Source organism: Natator depressus, chromosome 22 (genome assembly GCF_965152275.1).
Source record: "Natator depressus isolate rNatDep1 chromosome 22, rNatDep2.hap1, whole genome shotgun sequence".
In the NCBI taxonomy this organism is placed as follows: Eukaryota; Metazoa; Chordata; order Testudines; family Cheloniidae; genus Natator; species Natator depressus.
This window is the reverse complement of record NC_134255.1, coordinates 10,638,532-10,665,800: the sequence shown is the minus strand read 5'-3', so window position 1 is coordinate 10,665,800 and position 27,269 is coordinate 10,638,532. Positions and strand designations below refer to the sequence as shown.

Here is a 27,269-nt window from a genome sequence, read left to right as displayed (position 1 = left end):
TGTAGGCAGGTTATGAACATCCCATGATAATTTGTACCAGTTTTGAGGGCAAGATCTTAACTGATGTTTGACAGGAAGAAAACACAGGCACTGCATGCTCTATAGCTCATGCCCCTTCCACATGCATCCAGAACCAGCCTTCTCCAAAGAATACTTCAGTACCCTAGAGGAAGGGCCTTGTTCCTTGCAGTAACTATTCTACGAGGCAATGTTCTGGGCTTCTTACTGTAGAATTCTGCTGTATACTTTTGTCAGCGAAGCTGCTCTTCCTCCCCCCCCCCCCCGCCCCAAACCCTGCATGCATCTGTGGTTTCATGTATTTCAGCACAGCTGCACTTAGCAGTTTGCAAGCCATTAAGTGCTGATTTGCTACCACTGATGGCTTCTTGGTGTGGTAGAATGGAACCTGGCTTGAGGTTTTGAGAAGTGGGAGGGCACTGGGTGTGAAATTACTGCCATGTTCTTGTTTAAACAAGACTGTAGGTGGAAACCCCTAGACCACAGTGTCTGGAATAACTAGTCTGAGAAATGACTGCTGTGATGTAGTGTTTGCAGGAGAGAACTGTACTGAACATCCCTGCCCGTCTCAGTCTGCTTGCAGTTTCTAAAGCATAGGTGAATCTCTTGTGCCATAACGTGCTTTTTTCTAGATGTGCAAACCAGCCAAAACAGTGGGATGCTCTCAGCCATAGCTGAACGTTCCCTTAGCTACACATGGAGAGCTGGCCCCCACAACACAGTTTGTAGCTACAGTGCTTGTATGGCTCCATTTTCTCCCCTCCCTCACCTCTCTGCTGCAGGACAATCACCTCTTTTCTATCCTAATCTCCCTTGGTCTGAGATGGACTGCCCTGATGCTGTCCCTGCTGGTCATTCCTTGCAGCAGTTTGTGTTATGCTATGGAATGAATGTGTTTTATTTTGGTGGGGAAAGGACTTTCCTTCTGGTGAAGGAATTGTATTTGCACATGGCTCAGGGAGGCTCTTCCCTCCTCTGACAATTGTTACCTCACTCATTTTGGTCAGTTTCATTGCTAACATTAAAGGGCCAGCTTCCTGAATCTGATCTTTTGAGTTACAAAAAAGCAGCATCCAGCGCTGTGTGGGCATGTTCTTTTTCCAAGCTCCATCTAATTTGCCCTAGCAGCACTCGAATGTGGGAGACTGGTGGCTGCTGCTGCTAAGAAAGAGCAACTTTATTCAGCAGAAGGATGGAGCTTGTGCCACATCTGTATCATTCCTCTCTGAGATGGCTTGGGAGCCTACATGTCTCCCTCCAACACTTAACAGAACAAACATGGAAGCACCAACCTGCACTCTTGTTACTGTACATTAATGGCACTTTTGCAATGTTACCAGCAGGTTGCAATGCATTATTTTTTCTCAAATGCTCCATGGCCAAGTAGTGTTGCTACATTCCTGGACTACCTTTCCCCCCACAAGGACCTGGATCCTGCAACCCTGACTTAGGTGAGTAATCCTTACTCTTTCAAATAATCCCCTTTGAGTAAGGATTGACTCACATCAACGAGAGTGGGTTGTACGATCATCCCCAAGGTGGGCATTTCCCCTCTGAGTAGTAACTCTAAACTGGAAGGGAGAGATACAGGCCAAGACTCACCTCTTTCTTGTTGAATGGTCTGTGGTGGCAACACAGACCCTGGGGCTGGGCCAAATGCAAGAGGAACAGCAGTTGTGTTTTGAGACGTTGTCTGGCTAACTGTGTTTGGCTCTGTAACTGTAATACACTTTGCGCTGTGCGCAAAGTGTGATAAAAAGATACTTACCTGCTAGGAAACTAGGAATTATAAAGGCTACACAGCCAAATCTCAATGTAAAGTAGCTAGAACAATGGAAGATACATTATGAATAAAAAGAAGTATTGAACAAACGACAGTGACGTTTGAGTTGAGTGTGGTTTTTTTTATTGTCCTACCTAATTGTAAGTCTCCTATTTCCATATACACAGAGAGGGGTCTTTCCTGATGTGGGGGGAGGAGAGAAGAGAATCATCCTCCCAGAAGACACATTATTTTTAATTGTGCCTTGAGGCAATGCCATCTCATTCCTGCCCCACCCCCACCCCTTTTCAATCAGAAGATAGGGAGTCCTAATACAGCTTCCCCAACAAATAGGTTCCCCCTATTGAAAAATACTTAAGGTAGCAGTGTCTATCTATAGGAGCACTTCACAAATTACAGGGTAAAGACACACACACGAACGAGCATCTGGTTAGTTTAGAAAATCAGAAAGGGGTGGGGAATAAAACATGGCCCTTCATTTACCCTAAGGGGGCTGTCAGGGAGCTTTAACAACTGAGGAGGTTAAGTGACTTGCCTAAAGTCCCCCTGCACAGGGAGCGTTAGAGTCAAGCATGGAATCCTGGAGTCATGACGCACTTCCTCTGCTCTAGCTTCTACTGTTATGGATTGAAAGTTAGTATTCCTCCCATAGAATTTTAGGCTGAATAAGATGGCCTAGGGAAAGGGAAAAAACCCACACACTTCCAACAACCTAAATCAGGGAGGGTTCTTCCTCCATTTTAAACACTGGGTTCTAAGAAACCAGTGCCCAGTTTAAGGCATTGTTGATGGAGCATACTTAATCTATAGATGGGCTCAAGCTGCAAGCCTGGGATCTGGTGTCAGACACCCTGTGGGTCAGGTCTATTTGGAACTGGGTTTTAGATTTACAAAAATCAGCGTATTCTGCAGCTCCTGATCCTAGCTGGGTCTAGGAATAACCATCACCTACAGCTCTGGTTTGGACCTGTCTAACTTTAAAAATCACAACACAATTTTATGCGTAACAAAGCAGAGGAATTCCATCTGCAGAAAGCATGCCTGACTCAGTGAGTGCTTTATCTGTTTAGGAGCAAATAGTGTAGCAGATTCATCTTAACTCTTGCAAGCTGTATAAAGAGTCATTGCAGCAGGGGATATATCTGCTAAAAGCAAAAACTCCATGTCATTCAGCAGCATCTCACCCTCATGTGCCACTTCTACATATAGACAAATGCTTTCCCCAATAATCTCAGATTCTAAGACTACTGCTTCTCTGAATGGGAAACTTCAATCACCATGCTTAAATGTTTTACATTTAATAAAGCCAAAAACCCCACCTTGCAATTGTATCTGCAATTGTTTATATACTGTGTTTATAAGTGAAACTTAAGAGAATTGCTCTGCAATAATAGATATCAGACTAACACTGAGTATTCAGCATTGTGAATAATTACCACAAGAAATAATGCATTAAGGGCTATAGGAGAAAACCACCACTGTTTGCTTCTAGGTGGTGCAACTATCCAACCATGACTTTCAGTTAGTTATAAAAAGTTCCACAAAATTCCAAAGCTGCCTCATTTTCCCATTTGGGAATAAACAGTCAGTTTCATTTGCTTGCTTACCTAACCCAGACTCTCTCTCCTCCCTTCAGGGGCTCCAGCCTTTAACTTTCTTCCTGAAATTGGCAAAGTGTCCTCAAATGGGAGTATCGTCTCCCAGGGCTGCTCTCTTCTGGTTGTTGCAAGACACACAGTAGACAGTTTGCTTATCATGGAAATAACCAGTCTCAACGAGTTAACAGAACAAGGCTAAGAGAGACAGTTAGAACTGACAAACAGTTGCCAAATGAAACAAACATCACTTCTTGGAATTGTTGCAGTTTATAGCAGGGAATCCTAAATTAGCAGTGGTACAGCCTGAGGGCATGGCTATTCAGGCTTGGCATGCAGCAAGCTGGACCTTAAATCTACATCACATTAGCTTGCCTCGTTCTAACTGGCTGTGTAAATCCTGCTACCATGAGCTAAATGTTCTGGAGCTCAAAGCACACTATGGAACTTGTATTATGCAGGAGCAGGGTGTGCACAGCAAGCTTGTGTATGTTGATTGCTGCCCACTAATTCCCTGCATGTGGAGTGCTGTTGTACATTTTTCACAGCTCTAAGTTGCTATGAACCTTCTGCTTCTCCATATCCTCGTTCTAGGTTTGCAACAGCAGCCTACAGTCCAGGGCAGCATGGAGAGCAAGCATTTGAATGAGAGCGAGCAAGCATTGGGGTGGAGCGGGATTCTATTCTTTAATAATTGAAGTGTTCAGGCTTTATCAAAAGGTTGATAATGCTAAAATGACCTTGCTGATGGCCAGGTGTGTCAGGGTAATATGACAGACCCACGTGCTACATGCCAAATTAGCTTATTTTGCAAAATATGGTGAGGGTAATAATACATACTAGAATTTACAAGGCCATTCGCTGAGCAGGGGCAAAACTTAGGAAGGAGCAGTGCCACCTGCACCCCAACCCCCTTGGCTCAGCATGCTTCAAAGGAGAATCCTTTAGCAAATGGAGTCATGAAGCCAAAGTCAAGGCTGTGCAATGTCCAAGGCAAATGGAAGAGAGTTCACACTTTCCCTTATTTCCTTCTGGTGCCGTAGAGTTCTCCCAAACCTGGCTGGAGTGACTTGGTCCTTCCAACTTTAGAGTTCCTGCAAGGAACAGAAGCCCCCCCCCCCACACCCCCCTTGTGATTAAGGCTTCCTTATAAGAGGCATGGTCTTGTGTACCATGGTAAGAGGTTACTTCTGCTCACAGCACCTGAGAATCTGCACAGACAGCTGCATTGTTAAAAATGCAACAGTGTGTGCAATCAAACACAGAGATGGGGCTTAGAGTTCTAAACTTTTCCTCTGAGCCTTATGTCTGAAAATAGAAATACTGCAGCATCTTTTGGAAAAATAGCAAGGGGGAGCAATGTTTACAAAACACTTCTGAAATAGCAACTGTTTTGTTTGTTTTAATTGGGGAGAGATGGTCAGGGTAGCATAAACCACACCCAATGAGCAACCAGAGCCAGACCTCAGTTCCCTGGGGACCTAGGATGCATTAGAAGAATGCCTACAAAGTGTGAAGGGCTGGACTATGGACAGCAGTAAAGGAAGAATAGTTCAGCACTAGTGTGGGATTCTGGATTAACTGGCTGAAATGTGGAGATTGTTATTGACAGATTGGATTCTCAGTCAGAAAGAGCCAAAGAGATTTACCAACATTTCGCAGCAAATTGGAGTTCCCTGAAAATTTTGTTTCAGAAACACCAAAATACAGCGTTCCTGAAAGGAAATGCAAAAGTTATCAATAACGCCAATTTCACTTAGAGATCCCAAGGCTCCCACAGAGCAGGGAGCTTGCCACCCCCGAGAGGCCCAGCTTCAGCTGTGTTTCACTAGAAACTTGCTAAGCAGCTCTACAGTGGAGACTGGGTCCAATTCCCTGCCTTACTATAGACTTGAGCAAGTCTTTCTGCTCAGTTTCCCTATTTGTAACAGAGCCCTGCCCTGCTTCACAGGGTGTGTGAGGAGAAATATATTAGTGCCCTGCTACTGCGGGGCACATCAGTGTCTATGATACTGACATTCCTGGCAGAACAAGGCTAGGGCAAATCCGTATCTTTTGCCGTTAAGATTTTAAAAATAATCTTAACGCACCCATAAGCTATACATGGGTAACTGCTTCAAGGGCCATGGTGGAAGTGTCGGACACAAAGCAAGCCTGGGATACATAGCTTCCCACTCCTCATTTCTCCAGGACTTGTGTCAGGATGACAACCATCCCATTTTATTGCACCTCTCCCCGGTGGTTTTAGGGTGTCCCACAAGTCAGGGAGCAGAATCAGCCATGTGCACAATGCACTGGCCACACCCTTGTTTTGAATCAAGTTTGTGTACCTTATTGCAGGTCATGGCCCATCTACCCTTGGCTACTCCTCCACGGGCACAGAGCAGGTTTCCTTGTTTTCCGACGGAATGGCGAGGTAGTCAGTCCTACAGATCGAAAGAGAATGCTCACCACAGGCAGAGAGCCCTGGGTGGGTGCTAGCTGCAAGCACAAGCTGTATTGCTTCAGTGGTAGCACCTGTTGAGAGTTGGCATCCTTTGAACATCCAATTTTGAGGCACGGAGCACCTATAACATGTTAGCCCTTAACTGCCCTTGGCCGAGTAAAGCACAGCGTGACGCTCGCTGCAGAGAATGCCCCTTCCAAAAGAGTTTTTGGTGTGCTCCTTCCTCAAGGGCAGGTATGGAGTTTGACCCAAGATAGAGTTGTAGGAATATCCTCTCCCCACTCCCACTGCATACAAAGGGCCTCGTTATCTGACAGACATATGGAGGAGGGAAATGTACAGTGTAGAAATAGTGGAACCACCCCCACGTGTGTCATACTGGAACTGTCTTTGCCTCAGTCTTTAAAAACTGTGTGTGAGGCTTATGCTCATGAGTTAGGCATAGTGCAGGTAGGTCCTGAGAAAGTCTCCCCTACCCCTTCTGACAAGGGGGCTTACAATACCCCAGCTAGGCCAACATGCCTTCACTCCGAGTTGTAACGCTGTTCCTTGCTAACCTAGTCTAGCCTCTCTCAGGAGAGGCTCAATCCTGCTACCTTTCTGTTGCCACATCTCAGAATCCTTGTGAAATGAATACAAGATCGAAATGTTTTTAATGGTGGCTAATCCCCTGGTGAACCCTCTGACCCACACCTCAGGTTTTTCTGCTGCGCATGAGACGCTTGCTCAGGTGTGGAGGTCTGTAGGATTTTTACTTACGCATTTTCCTGGACAGTCTCCTCTGCTTTGGAAACCTTCCTGTAGCAATAGACCATTTCTATCAGCAGCCACAAGGTGAGGAAAACCAGGAGAATATACATCATAATTTCAGATATGACTGATGTGAAATCTTCTCCAGCTGTTGGGGAAACAATTAAAATAAGTCACTGATCTCTTTGAGATTCAATTTTGTATTGCACCATCCTCTAAGAACCAGCCCTCTCCTGTTTTCACCTAGATAGAGTTCCCAGCAAGAATGAGCAACAAAAGATACAGGGACTGTCAGCTCAAGCACCTCTCTTATTGGAACTAAGGCCAGCAGGCTGAGTCTGCTGCAGAAAATGGGGGCAGGGTCTCCACTGCCATTTGAATGAGTAGCTCTGAAGCAGCAGCTAAATGAAGACAGAGCCTGCCAATATAGCTGCATGTCACCTTGAACTGCAGCACCTGCGCAGAGGTCTTCTGCGCCTATCCCCAAACCAGCTGCCGGAAGTGGAGGAAGAATCTCAACCTGGTCTGAGAGGGGCAGGGTTTGGATATAGGGAGACTTCCATCAGCTGTTTCACCCTGCATGCTTGTGAAAATATACATGTGCTCAAGCTTGCCACTAATTCCAATCATGTTCTCCTCAGAGCACACACATGGATACATGTGCACCCTAATTTTAGCCCATCTTATCCTGGATGCTTATTTGTTTCCATGGTGCTCTATTTTTCCAATCCCTGATGCACTGCTAGATGTCCTGCACAGTAACGAGGCGACCACTAGAAATTACAGAATCAAGAGGCTTTTAATGGTGGCCAAGAAATAGCAGGACTTGGAGGGGAGAAGGGAAAGAGATTCACAATGAGGACAGATAGGGGGTGGAAATCCTGGCCCACTGAAGTCAGTGACACCACTCCTACTGCGGTAGAGTGTGGCCAGCATTTTAGTGATTGAGGGGGAAAATGCATGTGAAGAAGAGAAGAGGAATGCACAGTTGGAAGCAGGAAAGAAACAGAGATTGAGAGCGATCACATGGTGGGGGGAAGCCATCACTAGTTTGTCAACTGCACTGCTGCTTCTCCCTGCTAGAACTGAGAGCCACTAGGGAGTAGTGTGTGCACTGACCTGGACCACAGGAAGCCCACTGCACTCCCTGCTTTGGTTCCCCTGCTCAGGAGCTGCTGGGGGAGCCCAGCTTGTTTTACACTTTTCAGGACACATTTGAACTCCACAACTGGGAATACAGCCAGCACAACAGGTGCAGGGTTTCATATGTGAGCCTGGGTCAGTCCTGTTGTAGGAAAGCGTGGCTGGGGAAACAGAAGTATCTGCAAATGACCTATTAGTTGGCAGCTTCCCCACCCCTCACCAGGGATACCACTGAAAAGAGCACTGTCTGGTTTGCTCTAGACTTGGTCCTTGGCAAGGCAGGTCACACCCAACGGTTCAAGGCATTTCCACCAGTCTTCCATACCCTCCTCTACCACAGTGAGATGGATCAATCTGGAGCTTGTGAAGAGTGGGTGATGAATCTCAAAGTCAAACTCCCGGGTGACATTACAGGTGTAGATCCCCGAATCATTCAAAGTCACATTTAATACAGTGATGGACACATCCTGCATGTCTTTGCTCCCGTTCCACTGTAGCCGGCCACTGAAGCGGCTTGGAAATTCATGGTGTACTTTTCTGTATTCATAGATCTGTAGAGAAATGGGGGCGGGGGGGGGGGGAAGATAAACATTAGTCACCCAGCCATTTGTTGGGTGCATCCTACTCCCCACCCTGGGATTCCCCTCTAGCTAGTGACAGATCCCAACTATCAGATGGTTTAGAGTTTCTCTTCCTGAAGCATCAGGTGTTAATACTTCTATAGTATCTGAAGATCTCAAAACACTATACAAAGAGGGCAAATGGAATTATGTCCATTATAAAGGTGGGGGAAAGGAGGCACCAATAGGCAAAGTGACTTGTCCAAGATCAAAGCAGGTCAGAGGCAGGAATGGAACCCTTATCTCCCAGGCTAGTGCTTAATCCATTGAATCATGCTACCATGTTACATACAAACAAGTGTTTTTAAGCACTGGAAATTGTAGTCCAAACAAAGGTGTTGCAAGAGAAAACAAAGTGTGGTATGATAAATGTAATGACTTATTTACACAGCCATGGGCATTGGAGGCCTTATCTTCACCCTGCCCTGAACTGGGCCTCCCTTTCTGCACTCTCAGCTTTATGAGCATAAGTTGTTCTGCACTTGAGGTCATTTTGAGGACTTGGTGTATCCATAGAGCAGGTACTTGTGTGTCTAAATGTCCTGACTTGTGCCCACAAATAATTGTGGATGCAAAACTGTACCTGCTACTATTTGCACCCACAAGAAAGGAGGCAAGTGTTTGCAAATCAGATTCACCTCCTCTACCGACAGGCATATGGACTGCCTATTAGAAGCGGGTGAGAAGCTCTGTGCAGTGGTTTAGGAGGTTGGTGACCCTCTGAGTCCCTAGTGGACAGCAGTCTATGCCATTAAAAGACCCCGAGTCACTCATTTGTGTACTCAGGAGGTAAGCCAATCCTGAATTCCCTCATCTTTCAAAGAGGTCCCTCCAGATCAGAGCTCAAAACAGTGGGGACGTATTTGGAACTCGCTATGCCACTAGTTTGGTTTTCTGGACGACAGACTTTAATTCTTCATATGCACATATGAAAATATGCAAGAGCTGCATATATTCAGCCCTCCAAGTGCTCAGGACTAAGAAATTGGTTGCTTCTTTTCCAGGATATCCACATGCATCTATTTTAACTTATTTAGAAGGAGAGTTTCAACATCCTCCCAGACAGAATTCAAAGGAGCACACAGATATTCAAGAAGCACGGTTAGACTCAGACGATGGAGTAACTTTCATAAGGATGTCACTGTGCAATCACCATTAAAAGGGCAGGTGACAGAGCTATGTAGCGCTAAAGCCTGATCTCAATGGCTATAATTCCATGGACTTCAATGGGACAAGGTTTGCTTATAGAGAAGCATCGTTTGGCATGAAGGCGAGATCCCTGGGTTAAATTCTGAGATCAGGAATTAGGACTCCAAGGTTCTATTCCTGGTTCTGACATGGCTTTCATAAGTCTCAAAATTTATATCGAGACGGTTCAGCCAGCTAACTAGCACATTGTAGAACAAGTTGTGGCAGTCCATCCTCCAATCTAACCATGCATGCCCCACCCCTGTTTGGCCGTCTGCAGCGCCACCCTGAAGTCAAATGGTGATGTTTGAGCAAAGACAAGTTACTGTATTGTGGCTGCTGCTCTGGCAGTCTCAGTCAGCAGCCTGTCTAGGCTTTCCTAGTGTAAGATCTGGGTCCTGGGGGAAACATGGCCACTGCCTTCTCCTGTAATTAGGGTAAAGCAAAACAAAAATTAGGCAAAATGCAATGTAGCACTCTGCCACTGACCAACTCTATAACTTTGGGCAAGTCACTGCACATTTTGGTGCCCGTTTCCCCCTCACCCTTCAGCTGCCTTATCTATTTAGGCTGTAAATTCTTTGGGAAAAGGGCCTGCATCTTATTAGGTGTATGTACAGCACCTTGCACAATATGGTCTTGAACTCAGCTGGGCCTTCTGAGTGCTGCTGCAGGACAAATCACCACTGATCCATAGATTGAGTTGTTGGGGGAGACAGTTACAAGAATGTGTGTCAAGTGCTTTGATATCTCTGGGTGAAAAGTGCCATATAAAAGAAACCACTATAGGGCAATGGTGGGGTTAAATAACTTAAGAAGCATTGTCATCTTTATTGTGTGAGTGGCCTCTGGACATTTCAGTCTTCCTCAAATCAAACTTCAGATGTGACACACAGATATAACCCAAATTACATTTGCTTTTCTTAGTTTCCTTGTGTTGCCTTCACTAAAAACATACTACAGAAACAAAGTTAACGGTCTCCCAGGCCTTTACACCTTCCTCCCCCCATACCATCCCTGGGGATTTTCCCCACACTAGGGGCTATGGTAGCATGAGTTAGGTTAGCAAATATACATACCAGCTCATCTTTCCCCCCTTCAGTCTTGTAGAACCATTCCACCACAGTGCTTGCAGAAACTTCTTCTCTTTTCATGCAGGAGATACAGAGCAGCTTCATGTGAGTTCCTTGGACAGCCTCTGTCTCTGATGGGACTTCCACACAGACTGGAGAACAGACACCAACTGAAGACCATGGGGACAGAATAGCAGCAGATGGAGAGAAACATCCAGAGGAAAAAAAAAACAAATGATCAGTCTTTCAGGTCTCTTATTATAGACACTGTGCCAAGACAGACCATGTTCATAAGGTGGGTCTTGCGCTTTTCTTGTGGGGGGTGGACTAAGACACCACCCCTTGTCCCTGCTCTTGGGCACCAAGAGCCCCACTACTGGCCTGGAAAGGTGATAGAGAAGAAAAGCAGAGGAGGAGTCTGCTCCTCACCCCAGCAGGTTTCTTACCCTCATCCCCTTTAGATAGGGATACCCTCACTCCTTAGACACTGGGGGGAAGGTCTCCCTTACTTCAGTGCTCTGGTCTTCACACCACAGCTCTAATCCTCTGTTCTCCTCCTCTGACTGCCTGAAGCAGGGGGGTTTATTAGGTTCTTGACAGGGCCTTAATTGACAACAGGTGCTCCAATTAACCTGTAGCAACCCTCCCTAGTCTATAAGGAAACACGCCTTAATTAGCCTAGGGCTTATATATTTCCCCTCAAACACTCTACCACTGCTCCCTGGCACTCCTGTATCACACATATAATAAACGTCAGTGGAAAAATCCTCTGATTTATTAATACTGCTCATGGACAATGGATAAAAGTCTAAAGCGGCAAGTTGTACAAACCTTCCTTCTCCAAGCTGAACTATATAAGTATATAAAAATTAACATGTGATTGCTGCAGGCAAATTCTTCTCAGCAGCAGCTGCTTTGCCACATTTTAAGTCCTTTTTTAGAGTAATTAATGCTCCTTTAGAGAGGAAGCAACCTAATACATTCTCCCCCGCCCACTAACACTTGAGCATGTAGAAAATGCTCTTACAGCATTTACTGAATTCTGTATTAGGACAACCTCTGAATCCAGCCCCTAGGAGCAATTGTGGTTGTGTCATTTTTATTTCAGCGTAAGAGGCTTGGAGTCAGGCAGAATTGGCATCTGGGTAAACTATAGATTCAGTGTATATGCTAGCCAAAAAGGCGTTCAATTAGGTCAACACAAAAATTGGCAGGTGTAAAATATTTCCTTCTGTACCAAGACAGAATGCTCTTCTGTGTAGCTAGGCACTACAGACGCCTACTCATCAAATGCTGCTATGACATAATGTAAACCCATGCTGCCCTGGCACGGGCAATATCATCTGTAGTGTCTGCTTTGTATATGACCATATATGTCTTCATTCTATCGAGATACTGACTGACTGACACCTTCATCCTCTTTCCTATTAATGGGGTCTGGGCTTGGCTTTTGAAGCTGATCCACCTTAATTAAATATTATTTGGGCTGACAAAAACCTGCACGTCCCCCCGTAGTCCTGTGGTTAGGCTAGATTATGAGATCCATGGGTTTAAATGCCCCACTGTGATGGAGGACTGCAAAGAGCCTTGTCTCCAACAACCCAGCTGCACACCCTAGTTTCTGGTGTAGAGTGATGGGGTGCGTCCTTGCTTTTGCTTGGAGCTTGAAGTTGTTCCGCATTAATTAAATATTGCTTGGGCAAAAGCAAAGACACCGCTCCCTCCAGAGTGCAGGGATTTGGTTATGTCCTTGGGCTGTGGAAGAGGCAAGTTCACATCTGCTGTGTATCTGCCTTAAGAAGGGCTGTGGATTGATGTTGAATGCAGCCTTGGTGGGTGTGCCCGGGTCTTTGGGGAATAGCAATGGGGGCGGGGGTCCATAACGCTTGCCTGTGGAAGCTGTTCCACATAAATTAAATATTATCTGGGCCAGCAGCTCGATAAGGCTTCCTCTGTAGTCCAGTGATTAGGTAATGAGCCTAGGGTGCCGGAGATGTGAGTTTGAATCTTGCCTGATGTGTGTGTATCCCTCGACCTTTCTGTAATAGCGAAGCTGTTCCACTTTAGTTAAATGGGCTCTGGGCCGGCCGCACGGCTACCCTCACTCTCTAGTCCAGTGGTTAGGATACTCGCCTGGGTTGTGGGAGATCCTGGTTCAAATCCCCCAGCTGCTTGTTCAGCAGGGATTTGCACAGGGATTTCCTGCCTCCTAGGCGACCGTCCTTTGGGTGGGCCATCCTTGTCCGAAGCCCCTCTCTTTCTCAAGAGGCCGTTGTCTTCTTGGGACGGAGAGGGGATTCGGACAGGGATCGCTCGCCAGTGACTCTCCCCAGGAGGTGGCGGCCCCCAGTTCACACCCCTCAAAAGAGCAGGGGAGTGCCCTGGGGTCTGCCACAACCTGGGCGTGTATCCTGATCACGGTGGACAAGAGTGAGAGGGGGGTTTTACTGTAGAGCAGCATTGCCTCTTTAATTAAAAGAGCAAGAGGCCCTGCGCCGGGCCTCTTGCTGAGCTAGGAGGAGCCTCTTCTCACCCGCCAGAGGCCCTCCTATCCCACCGAGCGGGGATGCGAACCAGGGTCACCCGCAATCCAAGCGAGCACCCTAACCCCCGTACCATAGAGGGACTTGAGAGCTTACCTCGCTCCGGTTAATATATAGTTAAAGTGGAAGGCTGGAGCAGTAAGAGATTAAGTCACCCACCCCTTCTCAACCAACACAGCGGGGGATTTGAACTAGGGTCACCCACAATCCAAGTGAGCACCCTAACCCCCGTACCATAGAGGGACTTGAGAGCTTACCTCGCTCCGGTTAATATATAGTTAAAGTGGAAGGCTGGAGCAGTAAGAGATTAAGTCACCCACCCCCTCTTAACCAACACAGCGGGGATTTGAACTAGGGTCACCCACAATCCAAGTGAGCACCCTAACCCCCGTACCATAGAGGGACTTGAGAGCTTACCTCGCTCCGGTTAATATATAGTTAAAGTGGAAGGCTGGAGCAGTAAGAGATTAAGTCACCCACCCCTTCTCAACCAACACAGCGGGGGATTTGAACTAGGGTCACCCACAATCCAAGTGAGCACCCTAACCCCCATACCATAGAGGGACTTGAGAGCTTACCTCGCTCCGGTTAATATATAGTTAAAGTGGAAGGCTGGAGCAGTAAGAGATTAAGTCACCCACCCCCTCTTAACCAACACAGCAGGGATTTGAACTAGGGTCACCCACAATCCAAGTGAGCACCCTAACCCCCGTACTATAGAAGGACTTGAGAGCTTACCTCGCTCCGGTTAATATATAGTTAAAGTGGAAGGCTGGAGCAGTAAGAGATTAAGTCACCCACCCCCTCTTAACCAACACAGCGGGGATGTGAACCAGGGTCACCCACAATCCAAGTGAGCACCCTAACCCCCATACCATAGAGGGACTTGGAAGCTTACCTCGCTCCGGTTAATATATAATTAAAGTGGAAGGCTAGAGCAGTAAGAGATTAAGTCACCCACCCCCTCTTAACCAACACAGTGGGGATTTGAACCAGGGTCACTCACAATCCAAGTGAGCACCCTAACCCCCATACCAAAGAGGGATTTCAGAGCCACCTTTGCCCCAGTTAATATATAGTTAAAGTGGAACACTTGCGAGGCAAGAGATCAAGGTCCCAACCCTTCTCAACAAACAGAAAGGGGCTCTGAACCAGCAGCTCACTGGTTTGGGGGCAAGCAGCCAACCCACAAGACCACCAAGGGAGTCACAGAGAGACACTGGCCCAATTCTCATGTAATAGTTACTGAAAGGGGCCCACCTGCAACAGAAAAGACAGAGGGAGAGCCCACATCCCACGACCTCCTAGCCAGGCACTTAGGTTGAAAGATAAGTGCTCAACTCACTTCTCTTCAAGAAGAAATGAGATAGGAACTACGAACCTCCCACATGCTGGGCACACTCTCCAACCACTGGACTACCCAGACCTGCTTGCTCTGCATTTGCCCCAGTGAATATGTAACCGAACGTGACCCTTCTTCAACAGAAAAGACTGAGAGAGCCCCCACAAAGGAAAACCTCCGAGCCCAGCACTTAGGCCATTCACCTCAGAGGCAAGAGATCAAGGTTCAAATCCCTTCTCAGCAAGAAGAGAGAGGCTTTGAACCCCCACCTCCCACACGCTGGGCGCACACCACAACCACCAGACTACGGGGGGCTGCTGGATGGGCTGGTGGCCCCATGAATATGTCATGTAAGTGGAACAGCTTCCGCAGGAAAAAAAAGGGGGACGGGCCCAAGCGCCCCAGGAGAATCCCTCTTAGTCCAGAAGCTGGAAACTTGCTTGAGAACAGGGAGATGGCTGTTTAAGTCCTTCCTCAGCAAGCTGGGGGAGGAGTTGAACCAGCATCACCCACACACTGGGTAAATACCCAAACCACTGGACTACAGAGGGATTCATGTTGCAAGGCTGGCCAGTTACTACTTAATGAAAGTGGCACAGCCCCGACAAGCTACAACGAGCAAGCCTCCTCAGGCCGTCCTTTACTTCAGTATTGGGGCTCATGCTTGAGCGAATGCAGAGCCCTCTTCAACTCCCCGGCGCCCATCAGGCGGGGAGAAGGAAATCGACCCAGTGTCTTCCCTTCCCAACCTCTGCTTGCCAGCCATGGCCAGGAACCCCTCAGGTGACTTAGGTGCCTAACCCATTTAGCGTGAGCTGGTTAGGGACCGGCCGAACGCTCCACAAAACAGCCCAGGGGGAAGGAGGCAGAGGCCGCCCCCCCCCGCCCACCCGCCATTGTAACTTTTAACCTCATGGTTAGGGGGCCTTGTCCGTGATGGGGCTTGGGGGCTGCTTCAGGTTCAGCTGGGAAAAAAGGGACAGTTAAGGTTGGATCTGACAGAGGGCTAGCCAGTCATGACTGGGGTGGAGAAGGGGAATCGGGACGTGTTATTTACCCCTTCACGCAACGCAAGAACCAGGGGGTCACCCGCTGAAATGAGCAGGCAGCAGGTTTAACCCAAACCAAAGGCAGTACTTCGCCCCGCAACGCACAGTCAGCCTGTGGAAGTGGTTGCCAGTGGAGGTGGGGTGGGCCAAAACTGTAAGTGGGTTCGAAAAGAAAGACTGAGAAAGTGCGTGGCAAATGGGTCCATCCGTGGCTATTAGCCGAGGCGGTCAGTGATGCAGCCCCGTGCTCCGGGCGTCCTTCACCCGCTGACTGCCAGCTGCTGGGAGGGGGCCGACAGGACGGATCACTTGATAATTGGCCTTTTCTGTTCATTGTCTTTGAAGCAGCCGGCGCTGGCCGCTGTGGGAAGACAGGACCGTGGGCTAGCTGGGCCATCAGTCTGATGCAGTCTGCCCATTCACGTTCTTAACTCACCCCTCTGCCTGATGAGCACAAGGGATTTGCCAAGGGCTCGCCTACCGCCCGGGTGAGTGCCCTAATCATTGGGTCCTGGACTACAGCGAGGGGAGCACCCTCAGTTGAAGCTGTTACACTTTAATGACAGGCGGCTGGGAGCAGTTAAAGGCTGTGGCTCCCTCTCTGATCCCGTGGTTAGGCTTCACAGAGGGACTGTGAGGCTGGCTCGTTCAAATCCCCCTTCTCCCTGCTGGGAAGTTTGCGGGGGTTTGAAGAGGGCTCTCCTGGAGCCTGCCTACGCTCTGTGGTTCCGCGGCTCTAGCGATGGGGGGTCGCGTGCGCCCTTCCTCTTGCTCGTGAAGCTGTTCAACTTTAATGAACTATTATTTGGGTCAGCCATCCCGGCACCTTCCTGTGTAGTCCAGTGATTAGGGCTACTGGGCTGGCTTGTGGCTGCTGAGAGTTCAAATCCTCTCTTTGCCTGTTGCAAGGACCTCTGAAAAGATCTCCCCAGCAGTCCTGGGGTGGGCAGGTCCCTTGCTTTTTGCCCGCAGAAGGTGTTCCACATTAATTATCTATTGTTTGGGCAAAGCTAGAAGTATCCTTCCTTCCCTGGTCTGGTGGTTGGGCTGTGCGTGTGGGATGTGGGTGCCGTGTGTTCGATTCCCCCCCCCCCCCGCGTAGATGCTAAGAAGGGCTTGAGATCTGTCTCTAACGTGGGCCTGGGGGGTGCTTCTCTGCTATTCGGGTTCTGCATTGGGGGCTGCTTCCCTCTTGCCTGTGGAAGCCGTTCCACTTTAATTAAATGGTTGTCGGGCCTCAGGCTGCCCCAGTTCCCTCCATAGGCTGATGGTTAGCCTGTGTGCCTGGGGTGGGGGGAGCTGTGGGTTTGAATCTCCCCTGGTGCACGTGCTCCTGTTTTTCTTGGGTTGCGTCGGGGGTACCTCCCTTCTTGCCTTTCAAAGCTGTTTCGCTTTAATTAAAAGGTCTTCCTGACACAGCACCTGCTGTGGGCTGGTGGTCACGCTCTGTGCCTGGGGTGCTGGAGATGGTGGGTTCAAATCTCGCCTGGGGTGGGTGGCTGTCCCTGGACCTTTCTCTATTAGCGAGGGGGTTGCCCGCCTCCTTCTTGCCTGTTGAAGCTCCTCCACTTTAGTTAAATGGGCTCTGGGCCGGCCACACAGCTACCCTCACTCTCTAGTCCAGTGGTTAGGATACTCGCCTGGGTTGGGGGAGATCCTGGTTCAAATTCCCCAGCTGCCTGTTCAGCAGGGATTTGCACAGGGATTTCCTGCCTCCTAGGCGACCGTCCTTTGGGTGGGCCATCCTTGTCCGAAGCCCCTCTCTTTCTCAAGAGGCCGTTGTCTTCTTGGGACGGAGAGGGGATTCGGACAGGGATCGCTCGCCAGTGACTCTCCCCAGGAGGTGGCGGCCCCCAGTTCACACCCCTCAAAAGAGCAGGGGAGTGCCCTGGGGTCTGCCACAACCTGGGCGTGTATCCTGATCACGGTGGACAAGAGTGAGAGGGGGGTTTTACTGTAGAGCAGCATTGCCTCTTTAATTAAAAGAGCAAGAGGCCCTGTGCCAGGCCTCTTGCTCAGCTAGGAGGGGCCTCCTCTCACCCGCCAGAGGCCCTCCTGTCCCACTGAGCGGGGATGCGAACCAGGGTCACCCACAATCCAAGCAAGCGCCCTAACCCCCATACCATAGAGGGACTTGAGAGCTTACCTCGCTCCGGTTAATATATAGTTAAAATGGAAGGCTGGAGCAGTAAGAGATTAAGTCACCCACCGCCTCTCAACCAACACAGCAGGGATTTGAACCAGCGTCACCCACAATCCAAGTGAGCACCCTAACCCCCTTACCATAGAGGGACTTGAGAGCCGCTTTTGCCCTAGTTAATATATAGTTAAAGTGGAACACTTGTGAGGCAAGAGATCAAGGTCCCAACCCTTCTCAGCAAACAGAAAGGGGGTTTGAACCAGCAGCTCACTGGTTTAGGGGCAAGCAGCCACTCACAGGACCACCAAGAGAGTCGTAGAGATGCACTGCCCCAATTCTCATGCAATAGTTATTGAAAGGGGCCCACCTGCAACAGAAAAGACAGAGGGAGAGCCCACATCCCACTCCCTCCTAGTCAGGCACTTAGGCCCTTCGGCTGAAAGATAAGTGCTCGACTCACTTCTCTTCAAAAAGAAATGGGATTGGAACCGCCAACCTCCCACATGCTGGGCACACCCTCCAACCACTGGACTACCCAGACCTGCTTGCTATGTGTTTGGCCCAATGAATATATAACCAAAGTGACCCTCCTTCAACAGAAAAGATTGAGAGAGCCCCCACATGGGAAAACCTCCTAGCCCAGCACTTAGGCCATTCACCTGAGAGGCAGGAGATCAAGGTTCAAATCCCTTCTCAGCAAGAAAAAAGGGGCTTTGAACCCCCATCTCCCACATGCTGAGCACACACCCCACCCACTAGACTACACAGGGCAGCTTGGTGGATTTGTGGCCCCATGAACATAGAATGTAAGTGGAACAGCTTCAGTAGAAAAAAAGTGAGGCAACCCACAGAACACGTATGAATCCAGCAGCTGAATATTCATGTTCAACATGCTGTTCAAGTCCCTCCTCAGCAAGCTGGGGGAGGAGTTGAACCAGCATCACCCACACACTGGGTAAGTACCCAAACCACTGGACTGCAGAGGGATTCACGGCGCAAGGCTGGCCAGTTACCACTTCATGGAAGTGGCGCAGCCCCGACAAGCTATAAAGAGCAAGCCTCCTCAGGCCGTCCTTTACTTCAGTATTGGGGCTCATGCTTGAGCGAAAGCAGAGCTCTAGTCAAATCCCTGCTCATCACGTGGGGAGATGGAAACTGACCCAGAGTCTTCCCCTCCAAGGTACCGATCTCTGCTTGCCAGCCATGGCCAGGAACCCCTCAGGTGACTTAGGTGCCTAACCCATTTAATGTGAGATGATTAGGGACCTGCCAAATGCCCCACAAAACCACCCAGGGGGAAGGCGGCAGAGGCCTCCTGTGTAACTTTTAACCTTGTGGTCAGGGGCCTCACCTGTGATGTGGAGGGAGAGTGGCCCTGCTTCGGGTTCAGCTTGGAAAAGAGACAGTTAAGTTTGGCTATGATAGAGGTCTGTACAATCACGAATGCAGTGGAGAAAGTGAATAAGGATGTGTTATTTGCCCCTTCACACCATGCAAGGACCAGGCATCACCCACTGAAATTTTTAGTAGGCAACAGCTTTAAAACAAACCAAACACAATACTTCTTCATGCAATGCACAGTCAGCCTGTGGAAGTGGTTGCCAGTTGATGTGGGGTAGGCCAAAACTATAAGTGGGTTCAAAAAATGAATTAGGAAGTTCGTGGTGAATGGGCCCATCAATGGCTATTAGCCAACATGGTCAGAGATGCAGCCCTGTGCTCTGGACATCCTTAAGCTCTTGCCAGATGCTGGGAGTGACCAACAGACGACGGATCGTTTGATAATTGCCCTCTTGTATTCATTGCCTTGGAATCATCTGGCATTGGCCAAATGTCAGAAGACAGGATACTGGGCTAGATGCATCATCGGTCTGATCCAGTATGGCCGTTCTTATGTTCTTAATTTCCCCCTCTGACTGATGGGGAGAAGGGATTTGAAAAGGGCTCACCTACCGCCTGGGTGAGTGCCCTAATCATTGGGTCCTGGGCTACAGTGATGGGGGCACCCGCTGGGTTGCCTCTTGAAGCCATACCACTTTAATTAAATATTATTTCAGCCAGATAATGGGTGAGACTCCCTCTCTAGGCTAGCTTCTTAGGTGGGCTGTGAAGAGCTATTGGTTCAAATCCCCTTTCATCGAATCTTAGGGTTAGAAATGACTGCAAGGATCAAACCTTTCTGCCTGCTAAAAGCGGGGGGGGGTTGAAGAGTGATCTGTTGCAGCCCATATGTGTGCCCTGATTATATAGATATAGCTTCATTAAGCCAAGATTTCAATACTGTGTTGCTCTGGGGTAAATATTGGGACTAGCATGACTAGGTCCCTCTGGTAGTTTCCCATTCAGGCTGTTGACAGCACCATTGGCATAAGCACTCATGGGAAAATCCAAAGAACATGTTGGACGTTTCTTGGCACCAATGAGACATTTCCAAACAATACACACAAAACAGTACGGCCACATTGGTAAAAGCAGCAACAAACAACCCTCTAGCTTTCATAAATAAACTGAAATAACTGCAATAAAAATTCTCTGATTTCATATGTAAATTGAAATAATTGCAACAAAAATTCTCTTTGATTTACATGAACCACACATCAATCCATATGGGCTGCATGCTTTACGTTTACATGCTTTCAGCCCTCAGGAACAATTGAATGTTACATCAACATATATAGTGTATTAAAACAAGAGTAAAGAAGAATAAGTAAAGCGTGCACAATCACTATAGAAAAAGACGGTTTCTGTGATAAGGCCACTTAATAATACCCTAATTGATGCAATTAACTTAATATCAATGCCATTTCCTTCTCTCTGTCAACCAAACTTAAAGCCGCTATTAAGGCTGGATTTTATTTGAGCCCGCATTCGAGGAGGCTCTCTGGGAGAAGCATGTCTTTAGAGAAACAGCCAAGCTCAGCGTTGCTTGGAGGAACCCGATCCAACCCCACAAAAGAACGGAGGCACCTACCCCATATAACCAACAGGACTGAAGAGACACAGAAACCCGTTGCGAGAGCAGCCATGATTCCCAGCGGGGAATGGTTCTCGGGCTGGATAAAGGCTCTTTCCAGAAAGGATCCTCCGCCTGTGCCCAGTGCAACAGGATATCAGGCTGCCGGCTGATCCGTGCTTGTCTGCTGTGCTCGGTCAGCCGGGATCAAGCTAGGGACACGGGGAGGCGGGTGTGGGAGCAGGGAGCTCAGTGTGATTTTAAGATGCCGTTTTCGTGTAGCAAGAAATCCATGCAAGAAGCTGGCTTGAGCCCCAAAGGGGCCGGCGTCAGCACCACGGACAGGTCTCCCGGGAGCCGGATCACCACCCCCCCAGCCCCCGCACCGAGCGAAATCCTGGACAGCTCCACTCAGGAGGCGCTGGGCAGCCTGCTCCCTGCCGGGGTCGGGTGCAACCCTTCCTCCTCCCGCGGCTCCCGGCCGGCGGTTGTTGCTAAGAGCAGCGCTCCCTGGAGCGGGAGGCTCCGCGCACGGCACCCGCGGCTGAGTGCCGGAGGGACCGGCCAGGCGCACGCCCTGCAACAGCCAGGGCCGGGGGGGGGCGCAGCTGGGTCCCCCCGCTCCTCCCACATCAGATCCGCCCCAGAGCCCGGGTCCGGCAGGGTCCGGAGCAGCGGCGGCCGGGCTGGGCGCGCCCCGAGGCTGGGATCAGCCGGCTGGGGGCGCGATGTTCCCCGCCACTCCGGCGGGCCAGGTGCAGACCCCTCCCTTCCTCGCCCCGCCAGAGAGACAGACCCCCGCCCCCGCCGGCAGGCAGCAGCCTCACCTGCCCTGCTCTCCCTCCCGCCCCAGCAGCCGTCTAGGCAAGCAGAGGCCTCCCTCCAGACTCATGATAACGCCAAAGCTTCCGAGCTCACAGCGAGGGCTCCTCCCCGCTCCTCCCCTTTCGCTCCACCCCATCAGAGCAGTCAGGCCGCCAGCAGCCGCGAGACCCTTTGTCTGGAACAAGCCACGCGCTCCGCGGTCAGCAGAAGCACGGAGAGTAACCCGGGCAGGGGAGGAGGCGGGTGCTGCGCTGTAGCCCGCGCTCCGGTCTCATCTCTGGCCATCGCCAGCAGCGCTGCAAGAACTTGGCGCTTGCATGTCACATCGCGTGCCATTAGTTTCCTCGGCTGGGATGTTTCCCCTGCCTGGGGCTTTTCACCGGGTGCTCCAGGGTCAGCCGAAAGATCACTAGCTTTGCATTTATTCTTCCCCATCTGCACTTACATGGCAGCTTTGCAAGGAGAGCTGGAGATGGGAGCGTCACCCGTCCCAGCCCCAAAATAAAGCTGGGGGGAGGAGACATGAGATATTTATCCACTGGCAGGACACAGGACGTCCTCTGCCTGTGAGGAGCTTAATACTAGCATTTGGAAGGCTTTGAAGGTCATTAATGTAACAGTAGGAAATACTGGGAAATCCTCTCTTCTCATGTGTCAGCCTGTTCCCCAGCAGTTAATGCCAACAGCAGGCTGGGCTCTGTGCTCTTGGAGGGGAGCCACAACACCCACAACGTATTCCTCCAACTCTGAAGGGCACCCACGGTCACAGCTGAGCAGATCTGGGAAAAGCGGACGCTCATTAAATGCTCCCTCTCCCTCTTTCTTTTTTAGTTTCCCTTTTTTTTTCTTCTTGGAAGAGGCAGGATAGGGAGCAGCTGCTCCTCTGGCAGCAGGATGAGAAGCATGGTCCTTTTAATGAATCCTACTGCACCCAGAATAATAGGCGTAGTTTGACTTCTGTGTGGGGAGGCAGCTCCAGTCAGGCCAACAAGGCCACATGTGTGTGCGGGGGAAATTCCACACCTGCCCAAAGTTCCACCCTGCCTCCCTCTGCCCATGCCCAGAACAGAAGGGCAGAAGGGTAATTTCCAGTCACTGAAATCTAATATGACAGGTATTGGGGCATATCAGTTTAAATCAGCTTGGACATATCTTATAATCACGCAGAAGGATTCCCCCCAAAACACTATAAACATTGGCCCTGATTTAAGAAGCTATAGTTTGGAGTTCATCTCCACTCTCTCAAATGCAGCTGCCACAGAGATGGAACAGAGCATAACCAAACCCACTACACAACAAGCGTAGCATTGGAATTGTAAAAGTTCATAAAAGGGCAATACAAATGATTAGGGGTATGGAACGGCTGCCATATGAGGAGAGATTAATAAGACTGGGACTTTTCAGCTTGAAAATTAATAGGCAGTAGGTTTAAAACAGACAAAAGGAAGTATTTTTTCCACACAATTCACAGTCAACCTGTGGAACTCCTTGCCAGAGGATGTTGTGAAGGCCAAGACTATAACAGGGTTCAAAAAAGAACTAGATACATTCACAGAGGATAGGTCCATCAATGGCTATTGGCCAGAATGGGCAAGGATGGGTGTCCGTAGCCTCTGCTTGCCGGAAGCTGGGAACGGGCAACAGGGGATGGATCACTTGATGATGACCTGTTCTGTTCATTGCCTCTAGGCCACCTGGCATTGGCAACTGTCGGAAGACAGGATGCTGGGCTAGATGGACCTTTGGTCTGACCCAGTATGGCCGTTCTTATGTCCTTATGTACAGAGTATGAAGACTGCCTGACTCAAATGCACCTGCAGGGAGAAATTTAGGTTGGCAAAATGCACTTAGCATGTGTTGTTTTTTCACCCCTCTCTCATCTTACATTGTGGTTGGGGGCTCGGCATGGAAGTGTGTGGAGGTGGGTGTCTTCTTTATAGGTTTGCTTTTGCTAAACATGAACGAGGAAAAAGGAGTTTTTCCATTTTTCTACATATGGTCTGATCAAGTTTCACTCTGTAGGAGATTCCTCATTACCCCACCTACAATCACACCACTGTTGAGAGAGAAGATACCTCTAACTCATGCACTTTATCTCAGATCCTAGTTCTCCAATGATCTCTAGGCATGCTGCATTTCTACAGAATAATAATACATAGTAACCATTGTCCATGAACAACAACAATAATAATTTCTATCAAAGTAGCATACCAGAGTCCTCAATTAGGATCATACCCCTGTTGTGCTAGAAAGAGCTTGTAATCTAACCATGTATGGTGAGTCACATGATGCCCTGTGCTCACGTAGTGAGGGATAAGAAGTCGTTGTGTTGTTCACAGATAAGAGGTTTCTTCTAACCCATTCCCTCACCCCAAGGATGCCCTTCTCCAGTTTAATGACACTTGCAGACTGAACAAGGCTCAGTGGGAGGACAATTCCTAGCCAGTAAGACCTGGGGGCCCCGGGGCACAAGGTAAGACACAGTCCATCACACTGAGCATTAAGCCACCTGCTCGGCTCCCTCAGTGCCCGCGGGCACACTGCAGACACAATAACTAAGGGCATCTGTACATCGGAAATTTCCTGGAATAGCTATTCCAGTTTAACTCTTCATGTGAACGCTCTTCTTCTGGAATAATTCAGGGTAACCTAACCCAGAAAAAAGACAGAATAAAAGCATTTACATGGAGAGTTAATCTGGAGTTAATCAACTCTACTTTAAATCAAGAATCATTTCCCCATGTAGATGAGCCCAAAATAAAGGACACAGGATAAGAAGCCAGACATTGCCATTCTCCCAGAGATATACAGGATTTGTCCCCAGTTCACCCGCCACAGTCGAAATTATGCCTAGTGGATGGATGCTGCTTTGTAGGGCTTTTTATAGACATTCAGAAGCTACTGAATAATGCTCCTGGCTGTCTTGTCTGACAGCCACGTGTTTGAAGAAGTGCAGCGGAATTAACATCTGTTCTCAGCAAGCCAGGTGCACGGCTGGAAAAAAACAAGTCCCGACAAAACACAGGCCGCTTGGAATAGCCAAGCAGTATTTCATGTGCGATAGCTGCTCTAATTGCAGCTGCCTTACAGAAGCCTGACAGTGAAAGAAAGGAGGCCTGACTGAGAACGTGTGATTAAAAAAGAAGCAGAGGATCAATAGTGCTGATTCAGTTAGCAGCCACTAATTGGCTGTGCACTTTCCTATTCCTTAGTATGGTCCCTCCATCAGGCACCTGACCTAGATACATCTTCCTGGGAGGAGGTTTCTTCTGAATGAAGCCCTCTTTCAACCCTAACCCTGGATTCGCCAGCCTGGGAGAGTGAGGGTGCAGAAAGCAGAAACACACGTCTCGCTGGACTTTCCGGTATATGGTCAGCAACAAAGACACATTAAATAGTAATCATGTGCGGTACTCCAACCACTGCCATTTTCAGGCTTAAAGCACTTTGTAGTTATTAACTAATTAAGCCTTTGAAGATCCTTCTGAGGTTGGTGTTTTTACCCCAGATCTACAGATGAGGAAACTGAAGTGCAGAGAGGCAAAGTGGCTTCCCTGAAGGAAATAGGTGGCAGAGCTGGGAACAGAACCTAACATGAAAATCCCTGGGGCAAATGGAGACTGAATTCCCCTGCCCAGCTTTGAGGGTGGTGGTTCCTCTAGACTTTCAGTAGGTAAGATCCCTTCCTCCTTGCTCGGCCCATGATACGGACTCATCTTCTTGGGCCTACTGGGGACTTTTTCTTAAGTCCTCACTTGTGTTTAACCTCATGGGACATAGAGAATAAACACCTCCCTCACGCCAACTAGAACAGCTCTGCCACAACTGGAGGGTGATTCCACTTCTGCTACACCTAGATTTCGTCTGCTTGTTCGGGTTTGCCGAGAAAGAGCCAGAGAATACACACACCTGAACACAAGCATGCCCCTCCTCACCTGCACACGCACACAGAGTAAATGAAGGACGCTGGGGCAGGTGCGGGTGTACCCCATAGGGGTGCTCTGCAGCGGGCAAACCCTCCGCCCTTTCAGACCTCTGCTGGGGACTCACGCACTGACGGGATATAAATGTTGAATGCTACCAAAAGCAGCACCACGTACCGTGTCGGGGTTGCTATGGCAACCCACCCAGATACCGCAGCACAGGAAAAAAGATGGATGCTTCTGTGTCAGCATATTAAGGTCAGGAGATAAAAATAAATTCAGCTTAGCTGCCCCCCAGCAAACTCCCTTCTTCATAATGCCCCTTGGGCCAGGATATGAAAGGAGCAGTGCAAAGCCTGCATGGCTTGCTACTGTGTAATGTCTGTCCAAGCAATGCTCCCTCACCCTCACAACAATCACATTAATTTGCTTAGACTGAACTGTTATCCTCATTCGGCTGACAAACATCAGAAGGGCTCCTTCCCTGAACAGCTACTCCTGGCTGCCAGGAGACAACACAGACCCAAACCTGCTCACAGTCAATCATTCCAACATCAAGGCCACCGGAACAGCGCAATGGCCAAATAGCAAGAGGCGATGGCAGTGCTATCTCCTGACGTGTAATTAATGCTGGGGAGAATGATCTGGAAGGAAGAGGATCAGATCCCCCATGTACACATATACACCACTGCTCTTAGAGAGGAGTCTATAATTGGCTGGAAGCAGGAAGGCTCTATAGAAATGGAATAGGGCCGATGAGCGTTATTTTCAAAAGCTAAAGGATTTAATAGAGAATGGCATCCTTTCTAGGGTCTTTTAAAAAGCATAGTAAAGGATTCTATAGCAGGGATTTAATTCTCCAGTAGTTTCTGTCCGACGATATGAAGTTTAAATTAAATCTATAGGTTTTTTTCATTCACAAGGTTTTAGATGCCTTCTCCACACCCAGCCAAAGCTACATCCTCACCACACACCCTCCTACATACAGCGCTCCAGCTGTATTCTCCAGGCATGTACATATTACTAAGCCTACATCTCCATCACAAATAAGTGCCACTGCACAGTGCTATTTCTCCATTCTCCATGCACACACAGCTATAGCACCATCTCTATCAAATCCATGTACCCCACCCTGTACTGGCTTTCTCTGTGCTCTCCATATAGGTACATATACCCTGGTTTGTCTCTCCCGCACATTTGCTCATCTCTGCACGGGGTGTATCTGCATATTCTGTACATCTATCCACCCAGGGCTCTCTCTCCATCACATACAGCTACAAACTATACAGGGCTTCACCAGCATTCTCCACACACATTTATATACGCTGGACTCCATCTCCATAATCAACACTAACCTAACTGCATTTTCCAGACACAAACACACCCAGAACTACCCTCCATCACACATAGATTCTGCATGTCTCTGTTCTCGATACACTCCCTGAGCAGCACCCTGATTGTAGATTATGCTGCCTTACTTTGCAGACCAGCCAGCTCTACAGGGGCATCCAACTAGTGTCATCCCTTTAAAGCCAGCTGGTCCTTTTTAAAATGCAGAATACCTGCTTTCTGGATCCCTTAGGACGCATAAGGAAAAGTGCCTGTGCCATCCTTGCCTGCCAGAGGAAACACAGCCCCAGGGCTGCATCCATTCACAGCTGGCACTGAGCACTGTTTTGCTTTCAGGACTGAATCCACTTAGAGCTGGATATTGTACAATCCTCCCCTATGTGAGCAACAGGAAACTTTTCTGGCAAACAACAGTCCATCTGTTCTGTGTGTCTTTAACAATGTTCATAATGGCACTCCCCTTGTGATAAAGGGATCCCCGAACTTAGAAAAGAATCACACACAGCTAAGGATGATTGTGGTTCAGCT

At 48.8% G+C, this 27,269-nt stretch overlaps 2 protein-coding genes across 11 annotated transcripts in view; one reads left to right on the top strand and one right to left on the bottom strand.

Annotated features, from left to right (window-relative positions):
* GRAMD1B (GRAM domain containing 1B) overlaps positions 1–11,633 on the top strand; it is a 159,713-nt gene extending 148,080 nt beyond the window's left edge. For 7 of the 9 annotated variants that reach the window (XM_074936703.1, XM_074936702.1, XM_074936707.1 and 4 more), the window contains one exon: positions 10,702–11,632. The gene's annotated coding sequence lies outside the window, so the exon portion shown is untranslated. Of the gene's footprint in view, positions 1–10,701 lie in introns of all 9 variants that reach the window. The other 2 variants (XM_074936705.1, XM_074936704.1) reach the window with 1 other exon arrangement.
* On the bottom strand, positions 1,926–21,597 carry SCN3B (sodium voltage-gated channel beta subunit 3). Of its 2 annotated transcripts, XM_074936713.1 has the most exons (7): positions 21,471–21,597; positions 20,662–20,855; positions 10,623–10,786; positions 8,061–8,286; positions 6,602–6,740; positions 5,727–5,822; positions 1,926–4,490 (listed from the first exon to the last, which is right to left on the bottom strand). In XM_074936713.1, the coding sequence occupies exons 2-6, from the start codon at positions 20,714–20,716 to the stop codon at positions 5,759–5,761; spliced, it is 648 nt and encodes a 215-aa protein (XP_074792814.1). In that variant the 5' UTR covers positions 20,717–20,855; positions 21,471–21,597; the 3' UTR covers positions 1,926–4,490; positions 5,727–5,758. The 2 variants fall into 2 exon arrangements, with proteins under 2 accessions (XP_074792814.1, XP_074792815.1); XM_074936714.1 differs by lacking the exon at positions 21,471–21,597 and having other exon boundaries at positions 20,662–21,196.
* Between the last annotated feature and the right edge of the window lie 5,672 nt (positions 21,598–27,269).

Bases quoted from the DNA above. Each gene is read 5' to 3' on its own strand.
- SCN3B (XM_074936713.1), bottom strand. From the start codon at position 20,716: ATGGCTGCTCTCGCAACGGGTTTCTGTGTCTCTTCAGTCCTGTTGGTT. The intron at 10,787-20,661 runs GTAGGTGCCTCC...CATGGTCTTCAG, and splicing joins AGTCCTGTTGGTTATATGGG to TTGGTGTCTGTTCTCCAGTC. The intron at 6,741-8,060 runs GTATGGAAGACT...TTTCCCCAACAG, and splicing joins TCTCACTGTGGTAGAGGAGG to CTGGAGAAGATTTCACATCA.